This window comes from Mauremys reevesii, linkage group 1 (assembly GCF_016161935.1).
Source record: "Mauremys reevesii isolate NIE-2019 linkage group 1, ASM1616193v1, whole genome shotgun sequence".
NCBI lineage: Eukaryota > Metazoa > Chordata > Testudines > Geoemydidae > Mauremys > Mauremys reevesii.
Window position 1 is genome coordinate 3,751,924 of NC_052623.1, and position 14,050 is coordinate 3,765,973.

The following is a 14,050-nucleotide window of genomic DNA, read 5'->3' on the forward strand; positions in this document are numbered from 1 at the left end:
TCCAATATTGTCAGTGGCAAAGACTTCTACAGGCCAAATATGGATTATATAAACAAGCTTCTTTTATAACTTTTGTATGTTCAGACTTTCAATAGAATTCAATGTTCCCTTGTTCGTGTGTTATGAGACACAGTAAATATAAATGCCTGATCTATTTTCTGTATCAATAGATTCATAGGGTTCATGGTCAGAAAGGACGATTGCATTATCCAGTCTGACTTCCTGCTTAACTCAGGCAATTTAATTTAACCCCGTTAACCCTGTGTTGCGTTTCATAACTTCTGTTTGACTAAGACCTGGTCCACAGTGGAATTTTACATCATTGAATTGGAGAGCCACAAGGTGAGAGGGTTAGCTAGTCTGACCCCCTGCAAAGAGGCAGGATTTGTTGTTTCTCATCCATCCAAGATGGATGGCTACCCAGCATCCTTTTGAAAACCTCTAGCATAAAATCTTCACAATCTCCCAAGGCGTCTGTTCCATTGTCCTCCTGTTCTTGTAGTTAGGAATTTTTTCTTGAGATTTAAACTATATCTGCTATGCTGTAGTTTGAACTCATTGCCTCTTGTCCCGTTCGCTGTGGCAAGCCAGTATAACTTTTCTCCATCTTTTTATTGCAGCTTTTCAAGCATTTGAAGACAGCTATTATGTCCCCCCTTAATCTTACCTTTTCCTGACTAAATATGCCCAGATCCTTCAGCCTTTGCGCCTATGACTTCAGTGCTAATGGACTAGAAAGTATTTCATCACTTCATGTGATAGGAGTACCTCATGCTGCTTCTTTCCAAATGCAAACAATAATATTTCTTGAATACATCGTCCTTTTCTGCAGCTTTAACAAATTTCTTTTCTCCCTCTTGTATACTTTTTTCTAGGATTTCTTTTCTTCTGAATATACTTAATAACCTTCTTTTTTTATCCTTAGCCTTGCCAAGCATGGATTTTCCCCTGAGGTCTTTAATGTCCCTTATCAATTTACAGAACATCCAATTTCTATTGCTTGCTATCTGTAATCCCTTTTTCTTTTATCTATTTTCTCTTTTCCCCATTTGTTATATATTGCTTCTCCTCTTCCCACCTGCTGCCTTGTCTTTGCCATTGAACTGGGTTTTTAGCCCAAGTTGTCCACTTTCTTGACTGTGTAATCGCTGCTTTTTTCGCTATCAAATACATTCTTCTTAAAGAACTCCAAATTTTCATTTCATTTCCAAATTTCTGTGTAAACTATTCCTCCCAATCAGTTTTGCTGATAATTTTCCTCAGCTTTGGGGTATATGTTTTTGAAGAACTAAGTATCTATAGATATTACTGTTTGAGAACTCTTCTCTGTTTGTCCTTTTGAATGTCATCAGTTCCATACTTTTCTGCTGTTCTCCTCCTCCTTTTCTTAACTAAACAGTCCCAGACTTTTCAGTCTCTCTGGCAGTATTCCGCATTCTCATAGCCTATGTTAGAAACCCCTTTCTATCTTCTATATCATTTATAGAGAATGAGTGACCAAAACTGATCATGTTTCATGTTATTCTCCATCCCATTCTTTAGGAAACCAGTCATTGTCTTTGTTTTGCCTACTACTGAGAAGTGAGAAATAACCATTATCACACCTGTGTTTCCTGCTGGTGCCAGTTAAGCTTTTCCACACCAGAATGTGTAGGGATTATTAATGCATGAAGCACCATCAAGTATGGAATTAGCATTAGTAGGGTCAGTTGTTCATAACTCATCTCTCTGAATAATGAAAAAGCCATTGTTCAGTGTGTAAAGAAGGTCCAATCTCTTCACCCATGAGAACAGCCTCCAGTAGCGTATTCAGTATCTCATATTAACTGTTGGGGGTAGAATTTGATAGAGGGGGAAGGATCAATTCCAGAGGCAGGACCTTTCAGTCTGCGGTCACTGTTTATTGCATTAGAGGTGCCTGAAAGGTTGTAAGCTGTACCGCCCCGTCCCTCTCCTCCCGACCCCCGAGGAGTCAGCCCCGAGGCGTGTTTGCATTTCCCCTTTACTGTCAGCATTAGCCCTCCTCACTACCTAGGGGGCAGTTCTGGTCTTGGTCCTGGCCCAGTAGCTATTCCTTAAATGTCCTGCTAAATTCTTCGCCCCTATTTATGTTTACCTCTGTCATGACCTTTTGTTGCCATACAAGGAGCTGTACTGAGTATTTGTGTCTGGTAGATTTGGCAGGTTTCTGTGTGCTTGTGTCACGGGACTTTCCATGTTTGTGTCTGTCAGTCCTTACCAGACAGACTCGAGCATTTAGCTGTTTAACACCTGCAAGCTTGTGGTTTGAGGGCTTCCTTGTGTTTCTCTGTTGGCACATTACCAGACAGACTCAATGAAGTCAAGAGACAACTGCCCACATTAACACTGTCTCTCCATCCAGGCATTCGTTTTGCGACCATCACCCTAGACCTTGGGCTGTCATGTCAGATTCCAACACAACCAGGTTCACCAACCCCTCCACCTTCATCCTGCTGGGAATTCCTGGCCTGGAGGTGGCACATGTCTGGATCTCCATCCCCTTCTGCACCATGTACGTCATAGCCATCCTGGGGAACTTCACCATCCTCTTCATCGTGAAGAGGGAACCGAGCCTCCATGTGCCCATGTACTATTTCCTCTGCATGTTGGCCATCACCGACCTGGTCCTGTCCACGTCCACCGTGCCCAAAATGTTGAGCATTTTCTGGTTCAATTCCAGGGATATCGATTTCAGAGCCTGCCTCACCCAGATGTACTTCCTTCGCTGCTCCTCAGTGATGGAGTCAGGGATCTTTGTTGCCATGGCAGTGGATCGCTATGTGGCCATCTGCCATCCCCTGAGACATTTCACCACCATGACAAACCGCGTGGTGTTCAAGATTGGCCTGGCCATGGTGCTGCGTGGTGCCATGCTTGTACTGCCTTATCCCTTCCTGACAAGGCGGTGGCCATATTGCAGAATCAACATCATCCCCCACACATACTGTGAGCACATGGCCGTGGTGAAGCTGGCCTGCACCGACACCCGCATCAGTAGTTACTATGGTCTCTTTGTGGCATTCTTTGTGCCTGGTCTGGATGTTTTTTTTATTGTCGTGTCCTATATTCTGATCCTTAGGGCCATCTTCAGACTTCCCACAAAGGACGCCCGGCTCAAGACTTTTGGAACCTGTGTCTCCCACCTCTGTGCCATCTTAACCTTTTACATCCCAGTTATCTTCTCCTCCCTCACGTACCGGTTTGGCCACAATGTGGCCCTATGGTTTCATGTTGTCATTGCCAATGTGTACCTCCTGGTGCCTCCCATGCTAAACCCCATCATCTATGGGATAAGGACCAAACAGATCTGGAAATGGCTGCTCCAGCTTGTTACTCATAAAGGGACCTAAAGTTTTCCCGTTGCTGTGGCTCTCAGACCGAGCTCCGTGCAGAGTTGACTGGTGAGATGGAGCTGGGCCCCCTGTCCTGCATCACTGGCTGGGCAGTCAAGGAGACATTAAATCCTTTCCTGGCTTACTGTGCTCTGTCAGTGTGACAAGCTGGGGAATTGGTCTGTGTTCTACTCATTAACTCATAGGAATGTCACCTTTTTAAATGCTGGTAACTGGAACTCAGAGGCCCCACCCCCTGCTCTGCCTATTCCCCCAAGGCTGCGTCCCTGTTGTTCCCTCCTTTACTCCCATCCCCATCACTCCCTGGATCCTCTTCACCATCCCTGCAAGCTGCAGAAGCAGCATTTCAGATTTTGTTCGGCGGGCAACTTTAACTGTGATTAGAGTGGCTAGCTAGGCTCTTGAAAACGTTAGATTTTCTGCCAGATAACTTTGCAGTTAGCTGACAGGAGCACTGTATCTAATTCCTGTATAACAGAAAGAGCAACAAAATAATATTAGACCCATTCAGCTCTATTACTAACATGTTCTGACATCTTGTAGCGAGTCACTTAAGAGCCACTGGTTAGGTTTACAAATTTAATGTATTTTCTTTCTTTGTTACTATGTTTGTGGCGAGAGAGACCCACCCTGGGTTCTATCTCAGCTCTGAGAGTGGAGATGGGTCTACTGGATTACAGTGGGGGAAGGGGGCAGATAAATAGGGGTTCTGCATAAAAATGGCCATATTGAGTAAGACCGATGGTCTAATTACTTCAGTATCCTGTCTTCCAACAGGGGCCAATGCCATGTGCTTCAGAGGGAATGAACAGAACAGGTAATCATCAAGTGATCCATCCCCCTCTTCCTTTTCCCAGCTTCTGGCAAACAGAGTCTAGCGACATGCACAACATAGTGTTGCATCTGTGCCACCCCTCTCTAATAGCCATTGATGGACCTATCCTCCATGAACGTATAAGAACATAAGAATGGCCACAGTGGATCAGACCAAGGTCCATCTATCCCAGTATCCAGAGGGAATTAACAAAATCATCAAGTGATCCATATCCTGTTGCCCATTTCCAGCTTCTTAAAAACATAGGTCCGGGACACCATCCCTGCCCATCCTGGCTAATAGCAATTGGTGGACCTGTCCTCCATGAATTTATCTAGTTCTTTTTTGGTTCTTCTTGGAACCCTGTTATAGTTTTGGTCTGCACAACATCCCCTTGAGAAGAGCTCCATGGGTTGACTGTGAAGAAATAATTTATTTAATTTATTTAAATCTGATTCCTATTAATTTCAGTTGGATGATCCCTAGTTTACATGTTATGTGAAGGAGTAAAAAACTTTTCCTCATTCAATTTTTCCACACCCATCACGCTTTTATAGACCTCTCTCTCTTATTCCCCCACAGTCATCTCTTTTCCAAAGGAATAGTCCCAGTTGCCCTTCTCTATACCTTTTCCAAATCTAATATATATGTATTTTTGAAATGGTGTTGTTGCCCTGGATTTGAGGGGTGTCTATACTCCAGAATGTAATTAAGCAAATTGCAACCATATGTACATTCAGTCACCATGAATGAATGAAATAGAGCACTTTATAGTTAAGGGTTAATTGTAAAACACACTTTTAGATGGAAGGCAAAAAACTAACTGGCAGGTTCTGCTACTCATAATGGGAGGATGGGAGAAAAAATAATTAACTGAGAATAAAATGGATAAGTTGGATGGAAAGCTTGAATCTAGACGCCTCTGATATTAGAAGTTTATTGGAAGTGAGGAAAAGTGATGATCCAGTAGGGTTCATTATGACCTGTGTGTTTTGTAGAAGTTAGTTATAAAAAGGATTAGCTATAGAATGTGCTTTGGTGCAGCCCTCTGAAGCCATCTTGAGAGACACTTTTCCTTACACATTTTCTCCCCATTGGGTGAGCAACTAGCCACTTCAAACTTACTCAGCACTCAGTTAATTACTCAGCACCGTTCCAGAGTTTAGGTAAACATCTGGCAAGTTCTAAACCTACTGCTTCTGCCTGTGTCCGCCTATATATAATAAACTGAAATGTTAGTCTACAGCACATTTACTTGCATCAATCTTTTATTAGACAGAATTGCTGTGGTCCCATGGATTTATTCCTGACACCACCAGGAGTGCAATAGTTAAGTTACCCCGACTGAGGGTTCTGAAAACTTGGGTTACAGGGTGACCAAATCTGCATGCAGTATTCGATATGTGGGTGTACCATGGATTTATATAGACACCATATTATATTTTTGTCTAATTATCTATCTGTTCCTTAAAGGTTACTAGCATTCTGTTAAAGCAGCAAAGAATCCTGTGGCACCTTATAGACTAACAGATGTTTTGCAGCATGAGCTTTCGTGGGTGAATACCCACTTCGTCGGATGCAAGTAGTGGAAATTTCCAGGGGCAGGTATACATATGCAAGCAAGAAGCAAGATAGAGATAACGAGGTTAGTTCAATCAGGGAGGATGAGGCCCTGTTCTAGCAGTTGAGGTGTGAAAACCAAGGGAGGAGAAAGTGGTTCTGTAGTTGGCAAGCCGTTCACAGTCTTTGTTTAATCCTGAGCTGATGGTGTCAAATTTGCAGATGAACTGAAGCTCAGCAGTTTCTCTCTGAAGTCTAGTCCTGAAGTTTTTTTCCTGCAAGATGGCTGTGACGGAGCGATTCTGGCGGGACCCAACTGAGAGTGCCAAATCAGGACCAATTGCTTAAACTGGGCAGTCACAGCCCTAGGCTGGGGTTTTTCCCCCTCTAAGGCAAACCAAACCAGCCAGACAAAAAGGACTTTGGTCTCACCCCACTGGCTAACCACAAGTCACACAAGCAATTTCCTTAGACACTCCAGTCTCCCAGCATCACCACCAGTGCACTCGTCCTGGGGATGAATGGTTATGAAAACCAACACCCCAATAAAAGAAAAAGGTTCCCTCGATCCCAAAGGACCAAGCCCCAGACCCAGGTCAATATACACATCAGATCTTACCCACAAATCACGCTGTTGCCAATCCTTTAGAATCTAAAATCTAAAGGTTTATTTACAAAGGGAAAAAGGTAGAGATGAGAGGTAGAATTGGTTAAATGGAATCAATTACATACAGTAATGGCAAAGTTCTCAGTTCAGGCTTGCAGCAGTGCTGGAGTAAACTGCAAATTCAAATTAAGTCTCTGGAGAACATCCCCTTCTGGGATGGGTCGGTCAGTCCCTTTGTGCAGAGCTTCAGTTTGTGGCAAAGTCCCTCCAGAGGTATGAAGCAGGATTGAAGACAAGATGGAGATGATGCATCAGCCTTATATAGACTTTTCCAGGTGTAAGAATCTCTTTGTCCTCACTGTGGAAAATTACAGCAAAATGGAGTCTGCAGTCACATGGACAAGTCTCTGCATACTTTGCTGAGTCACAAGGCGTGTCTGCCTTCTCTCCATGGGTCAATTGTGTAGCTGATGGTCCTTAATGGGCAATCAAGCCGGCTAGGCAGGGCTAACACCAGCTTGTCTGGGATATTTCCCAGAAGCAGAGCATAATACAAAATACAGACAGTACAGAGCCAATACTTATAACTTCAACTACAAAATGATACACAGACATACAGACAGCATAATCATAACCAGCAACCCAGAACCTGGTCTTAGACACCTTATATGACCCCCTTTACTTAAGATTTGGTGCCACTACAGGACCTTGGTTGCAACACATGTTCTATATGGTCCCAATTTATATCAATAACGTCACAATGGCCACCTTAAGATCTGCTATTGTGTTGCCAGGGAGGTTGAAGTGTACTCCTACAGGTTTTTTTTCTCCTAGCATTCTGTTAGCTTTTTTGATTGCCAAAGTACTTTGATCAGATGTTTTCAGAGTACAAGCCACAATGACTCCAAGTTCTCTCTCTTCATGGGTGACAGCTAATTTAGACCCTATCATTTTGTATGTACAGCTGGGATTATAGTTTGCCATGGACTATACTTTTATATTTTTCCGTGTATAAGACGCCCCTATGTATAAGACGAGCCCCCCCTTTTCTAACCCAAAATTCAGAAATCAATATTTTAAACATAAAACAGAACACATTTTTATTTAGTAATTACCGTAGGCAACATTTACATACCAGCTGTGAGCGCGGGAAGCCTGGGAGGGCTGAGAAGCAAGCAGGCTTCCCGCTCAGGCCCAGGAAGAGGATGCCGAGGTAGGGGTAGAGGGAACGAGTAGGGCCGTGCACCCTGGCTGGTCTCCGGCCGCGGCCCTGCCCGGCTCCTGCCGCGTCCCTCCCCGGCTGCCCGACTCCTGCCCCAGCCCCGCGTCCCCGGCCACCCGGCTCCGGCCCCACGTCCCCGGCCCCGCGACTCCTGCCCCGGCCGCCCGGCTCCGGTCCCGCATCCCCGGCCGCCCGGCTCCGGCCCTGCGACTCCTGCTGGCTCCAGCCGCTCGGCTCCGGTAGTGCGGGTCCGGTCACTGTGGCGGCCGCGACCCCACCTACCCGGACACTGCCTGGCCCCGTGGCTCCAGCCGCCCGGCTCCTGCTGTTTTGCCACGCGGCCGGGCTCCGGCACCGCGGGTCCGGGCGCAGCGGCAGCCCCGGCTGCCCGGCTCCAGCTCCGGCTGCGTGGCTCTGGCCGCGGCCCTCCCCGGCTCTGGCCACCCGGCTCCCGCCACATCCTCCAGCTCCGGCCCCGCGACTCCTGCCCCGGCCCTGCGTCCCGGGATCCCAGCTCCAGCCACGGCTGGACTGTAGAGCCGCCAGCCACGTCCAGGCAGCGGGGTAAGGCGGCAAGGAGGGGGTGTTGGAGAGAGGGCAGGGGAGTTCGGGGGTGGTGAGGGTGGATAGGGGTTGGGATTTTGGCAGCTCATCACTGGGTATAGGCAGTTTCGCTACTGCGCGGTTCTCTCCTCGGCTTACTTCCGTGTATAAGACGACCCTCAATTTTTAGTCTAACGATTTTAGGAAAAAGTATAGTCTTATACATGGAAAAATACGGTACTTTGCATCTATCGGCATTGCATTTCATCTGCATTTGTGTTGTCCAGTGACCCTGTTTTGTGAGATCCCTTTGTAACTCTTTGCAGGGAAGGACATGTCACTGTTTCTGAGGCACCAGGCAGGGAGCCTGGCACAGCCCTGCCAAACCTCCCTCCCAGCAACAGCAGTCGTCCCCGGGCTGCCCCCGGAGCACTTGTGCTGCTGCCCGGGACGCCCCCTCAAGCCACTGCCTGCCGAAGCACCGGTCGCAACCCCAGGCCACCCCCCGGGTGCAGCCCTATCGAGCACCCGCAGTGCCCCCCGGGACACCTCTCCAAGCCTGTGACCTCTTCCAATAGTGACTGAGTTCTAAAATACGTAATTAGCCCAATGGTAACTTTTTAAAACTATATTATATTTATGATTTTGTTTCTACTGGTGGTGCACATCTGCAAATTACCTCAATATTGATGTACATAACAAAATTCATTGTGCACGTGCATGGAAAAAATAAACTGAAAAATTGATTTTGTAGCCTTTTATTTTATTTAAAGTAAATTTTCTAATTTGTTGTTACACCACTGTGGCTTTGGCTCTGGGGGCTACAGTTTCAATCTGAACAGAATGAAAGTCACCTCTGCTGCTTGCTTCAAATTTACAGTCTTTGGGAACACGTAAAGACCAAAGGTAGTGACCACACATACATTCATTAGTACAAGGCCTAGTCTATTCTCACAACCTGTATCCTGTGATTAAGACACATGTCTGAGACAGGCGTACTTTTATGCCATTGTTATGACATAATATTAATCTGCTGAGTCATGTTGTGCAATATTATCACTTAGTGCCTCTTTTCCCATTATTTTAGGGCATCGGGTTATTTTCCAGTCACTTATGCCACCATTTCTTGTTTCCATGGCCTACAGTAGCTAAGCTAAACTCTTACAGGCCTCAACCTACAGGTTCTTGCATTCCAGCTTCTCTTACTCATGTCTAGTACTTGGTTCCTCTATATACGGATCAGTCTTGTACTTCTATAATCCACGATTTAACCTTAATTAATATACAGAGAAAATATATGATATAACTTATTGATTAATAATAACATCACAGAAAAAATGAATAATGAACTAAAATCACTGGCTACAGTTTAGACCCCATCATTGTTCAGGCTTCAGCATCTCCCAGCCCAGCCCCAGAGTAGAGGGAGCCCAGCTGAGGCAGGGACAGAGGTGGAGAAAATTGGGACGGGGGAGTAGAGAAGCCAGGACCCAGGGGAGGTGGGGTAGGAGTAGGGCCTTGCAGAATAGATACATCAGAGGTCAGGGTCTCAGGGTCCAATTTTTGCCACCTTTCTAACTGCTAAGAATTAATAAGTTCTGTACAGACCGATTGCCCAGTTTGTCTCTTTCACTGCCCAGTAAGTGATTGAAGGAAGAGGGCCCAGCACCATGTCACCAGCCAGTGCTTCACAGAGCTCAGTCTCAGAACCAGAGCACCAGGAGAAAAAATAGTTGGAATCATAGAATCTCAGGGTTGGAAGGGACCTCAGGAGGTATACCAACAGGCAGGGCCCTTGTCAGGCTTCAGCAGCTCCCAGCCCAGCCCCAGAATAGAGGGAGCCCAGCTGAGGCAGGGACAGAGGTGGAGAAGATTGAGGGAGGGAGGGAGGGGAGTAGAGAAGTCAGGACGTCGGGCAGGTCGGGTAGGAGTAGGGCTTTGGGGAATAGGTAGGGGAGGGGGCAGGGTCTCAGGGTCCAATTTGTTGCTACCTTTCTAACTGCTAAGAATTAATAAGTTCTATACAGACCGATTGCCCAGTTTGTCACGGTGAGACAGCACAGTAAGGTCAGGAAAGGATTTAATGTCTCTTTCACTGACCAGTAAGTGATTGAAGGAAGAGGGCCCAGCACCATGTCACCAGCCAGTGCTTCACGGAGCTCAGTCTCAGAACCAGAGCACCAAGAGAAAACTTTAGTTAGAAACATAGAATCATAGAATATTAGGGTTGGAAGGGACCTCAGGAGGTATCTAGTCCAAGTCCCTGCTCAAAGCAGGACCAATCCCCAACTAAATCATTCCTTATGAGTAATGAACCCGAGCAGCCTGTCCCGGATCTCTTTGGTCCTCACCCCATAGATGATGGGGTGTAGCATGGGGGGCACCAGTAGGTTCATGTTGCCAATAAGAGCATGGAAATGCAGGGGCACATTCTGTACAAAACGGTATATGAGGGAGGAGAGGAGACCTGGGATGTAAAAGGTTAAGATGACACAAAGGTGGGAGACGCAGGTTCCAAAAGTCTTGAGCCGGGTGTCCTTTGTGGGGAGGCTGAAGATGTCCCTGAGGATCTGGATATAGGACACAGTGATAAAAATCCCATCCAGACCCATTACACACAATAGCACAAAGAGACCATAGTAACTGCTGACCTGGGTGTCGCCACAGGCCAGCTTCACCACAGCCATGTGTGCGCAGAATGGCTCGGGGATGATGTTGGTGCTGCAATATCGCCACTGTCTTACCAGGAAGGGATAGGGCAGAACGAGCATGCTACTGCGCAGCACCACAGCCAGGCCCATCTTGGCCACCACTGGGTTTGTCAGGATGGTGGAATGTCTCAGGGGATGGCAGATGGCCACATAGCGATCAAAACCCATGGCCACAATGATCCCGGACTCCATCAATGAGAAGCAGTGAACGAAGTACATCTGGGTGAGGCAGGCACTGAAATCGATCTCCCTGGAATTGAACCAGAAGATTGCCAGCATTTTGGGTAGGATGGATGTAGACAGGACCAGGTCTGCGATGGCCAGCATGCAGAGGAAATAGTACATGGGCCCATGGAGGCTCGGCTCCATCTTCACAATTAACAGGATGGCAAAGTTCCCCAAGATGGCTATGATGAACATGGCACAGAAGGGGATGGAGATCCATACATGGGCTGCCTCCAGGCCAGGAATACCCTGCAGGATGAAGGTGGAGGGGTTGGTGAAGTCGGTTGTGTTGGAGTTTGACATGGAATACGAGTGAAGGTCTCCAACTGTGAGGTAGAATGGTGTTTCCTGCATGCACTGTATGTTCTCTTGACTTCCTGTATGTGCCCAAGGTCAAGGGTGATGGTTGCAGTACAAATGCCTGGATGGAGAGAAAATGTGAATTTGAGACACTACATGCACTACTGTAGACTGTTCTTGTTGGTGAAGCAGATTGGCCACTCTTCACACACTGACAAAAGACATTTTCATTATTCATAGAAATAAATTATGAACAACTGACCCTACTAATGCCAATTCTATATTTTATGGCATGTGTCAATAGTTCTTACATGTTATGGTGAGGTAAAGCTTAATAGGCAATAGCAGGAAACATGACTTTGGGTACTGGTTATCCATCATTGTTCCTTAATGCAATGAAAGCCAGGTTAGGGAGTGCATGCTGTAGGGAGTTGACCATTCAACTGGTTGCTTAAAACCTGAGAATGGGAAAAAAAACACAAACTTTTGCCAATCCATGCTCCGGGGGTGGGGGGACATCCCAGCTAGATGCACTCCACGGAAAAGACATGGGCGTCATTGATAGCAACACAGTGGAACACCTGCCGTGGTACATGATGGGGGGTAGAACCCCTTTTATGAACACTCACCCAGCCAGTCAGTTAGCTGTGAAAGTCCCTCTTAGTAGCTGTTCTCTACTTGCCTTGCCTGTAAAGAGTGAAGCCGTCTCACTGAAATGCTTAGGTAAGAGGAAGTGAGTTGGCACTTGGCCAAAAGAGCCAATGGGCAGACTAGAAACTTGGAAAATTGAGAAAAAACTTCCCATCTTTGTGAGGGTTGTTGTTTTCACTCAGCTGGAGAGAGAGAGAGCAGCAGGTGTGCTGTAAAGATTGGGCCGGATATGAAAAACCATCAGCATTTATACCTAAAAATTACTCATTTGGAACTACAGATAAGTAAGTAGAACAGGAAATGTTTAGTTAGACGTGATCAGGTTTATCGCTTTATTTTGGGCTTGTCGAGTCTTCTGTGCTAAACGCAGGGGCTTCTGTTTTCTTTGTAAAATTTAAATTGAACCCCAAGGGAAGACATTCTTGGGTGTTATGCTTTCAGTTCCTCTTTTAATATCTAGCAACACCCTGATTTTCCAGATGTGTTGTCATAAATATGAAGGGAAAGGTAACCACCTTTCTGTATGCAGTACTATAAAATCCCTACTGGCCAGAGGGACAAAATCCTTTTATCTGTCAAGGGTTAAGAAGCCCAGGTAACCTGGCTGGCACCTGACCAAAAGGAGGGGGAAAAGGCTTTGTTTTTTCTGTTCTTTGTCTATCTGTTCTGTGAGCTTGCCGGAGACAGATCAAGAAGGCAAGCAAGCCAACTCCATTAGAATTAGTAAGTACTAGTGAAGGAATGCGTTAGCTTATTTTTATTTTGGCTTGCGATTTTCCTTGTCTAGAGGGAGGTCATGTGAACCTGATTGATTTTTCATCATTTTAAGATCCAAGGGTTTGGGTCTGTGTTCACCTGTACCAATTGGTGAGGATTTTATTCTCAAGCCTGCCCAAGAAAAGGGGTGTAGGGGCTTGCGAGATTATTCTCAATCCTGCCCAAGAAAAGGGGTGTAGGGGCTTGGGAGATTATTCTCAAGCCTGCCCAGGAAAAGGGGTGTAGGGGTTTGGGGGGATATTTGGGGAAGGTGGGGCTCCAAGTGGCCCTTCCTAAATCTTTGTTTTCTTTGCCTGGAGGCAGAGGTATCAGGTCCTGGTAACAAAGGGATGTTTTTAAGCTGTGAGCAGCTGGAGATTTTTGTCTCTGCCTGAGGGCAGGGTAGGTAACTTTCTACAAGGGAATTCACAAGCTATTTTTTTCCCACTTTCTATCTCTCGCGGTAGGCTAGGTTGAGTACAAAAAGCAGGAACATGATGACCAGTGACACAGCTAATAAACCAGAGCTGGCTAACTGGCAGCGAAAGAGAATGAACATAAGAGACTGATCGAATTAAAACAACTAGAAATGAAGGCGCAGGAAGCTGCCCAGAAGAGAGCCCTGGAGTTACAATAAAAAGAGAGGCAGCATGAACTGGAGTTACAGAAGGCAAGGGCTAAGCAGAATGTACCAGACAACCCTGGCAATCCTTCTCCAGGTACCGCTTCCCGTCCCAGAAAGTTCCCCAACTACAAGGCAGGTGATAATACTGAGGCCTTAGAAAATTTCGAAAGGGCCTGCCTTGGGTACAGCATCTCTACAGAGCAGTACATGATGGAGCTGAGACCACAACTCAGTGGACCCTTAGCAAAGGTGGTGGCTGAAATGCCTAAGGAACACATGAACAGTTATGAACTTTTTTTTAAAAAAGGCCAGAATCACAATGAGGCTAACACCCAAGCATGCCTGTCGGTGGTTCAGAGCCCTAAAGTGGAAACTGGATGTTGCATTTTTCCAACACGCCTACCACATTGAAAGAAATTGGGATGACTGGATATCAGGAGCAAGCATTAAATCTCTGGAAGATCTTTCTTTCCTTATGCAAATGGAGCAGTTCTTAGAGAGTGTTCCTGAGGAAATAGAAAGGTACATCCTAGATGGGAAGCCCAAAACTGTAATTGAGGTGGGAGAGATTGGAACCAAATGGGTGGAGGTGGCGGAAAAGAAAAAGACGAGTAGCAGTTGAAACAGATACCAGAAGGGGCAACCCGAGACAACACCCTACC

General features: G+C 46.2%; 2 protein-coding genes across 2 annotated transcripts; one reads left to right on the top strand and one right to left on the bottom strand.

The window, feature by feature from the left end:
- The first annotated feature begins 2,423 nt into the window (after window positions 1-2,423).
- LOC120381719 (olfactory receptor 52K1-like) lies at window positions 2,424-3,371 on the top strand. The gene has a single exon (XM_039499842.1). It carries the CDS (start codon window positions 2,424-2,426, stop codon window positions 3,369-3,371), a length of 948 nt encoding a protein of 315 aa, XP_039355776.1.
- Window positions 3,372-10,414: 7,043 nt separating this feature from the next.
- LOC120381827 (olfactory receptor 52K2-like) lies at window positions 10,415-11,359 on the bottom strand. Its single transcript, XM_039499981.1, has one exon. It carries the CDS (start codon window positions 11,357-11,359, stop codon window positions 10,415-10,417), a length of 945 nt encoding a protein of 314 aa, XP_039355915.1.
- Between the last annotated feature and the right edge of the window lie 2,691 nt (window positions 11,360-14,050).

What these genes read in the sequence shown, in the direction of transcription:
- LOC120381719 (XM_039499842.1), top strand. Translation starts at nt 2,424, where the DNA reads ATGTCAGATTCCAACACAACCAGGTTCACCAACCCCTCCACCTTCATC.
- LOC120381827 (XM_039499981.1), bottom strand. Translation starts at nt 11,359, where the DNA reads ATGTCAAACTCCAACACAACCGACTTCACCAACCCCTCCACCTTCATC.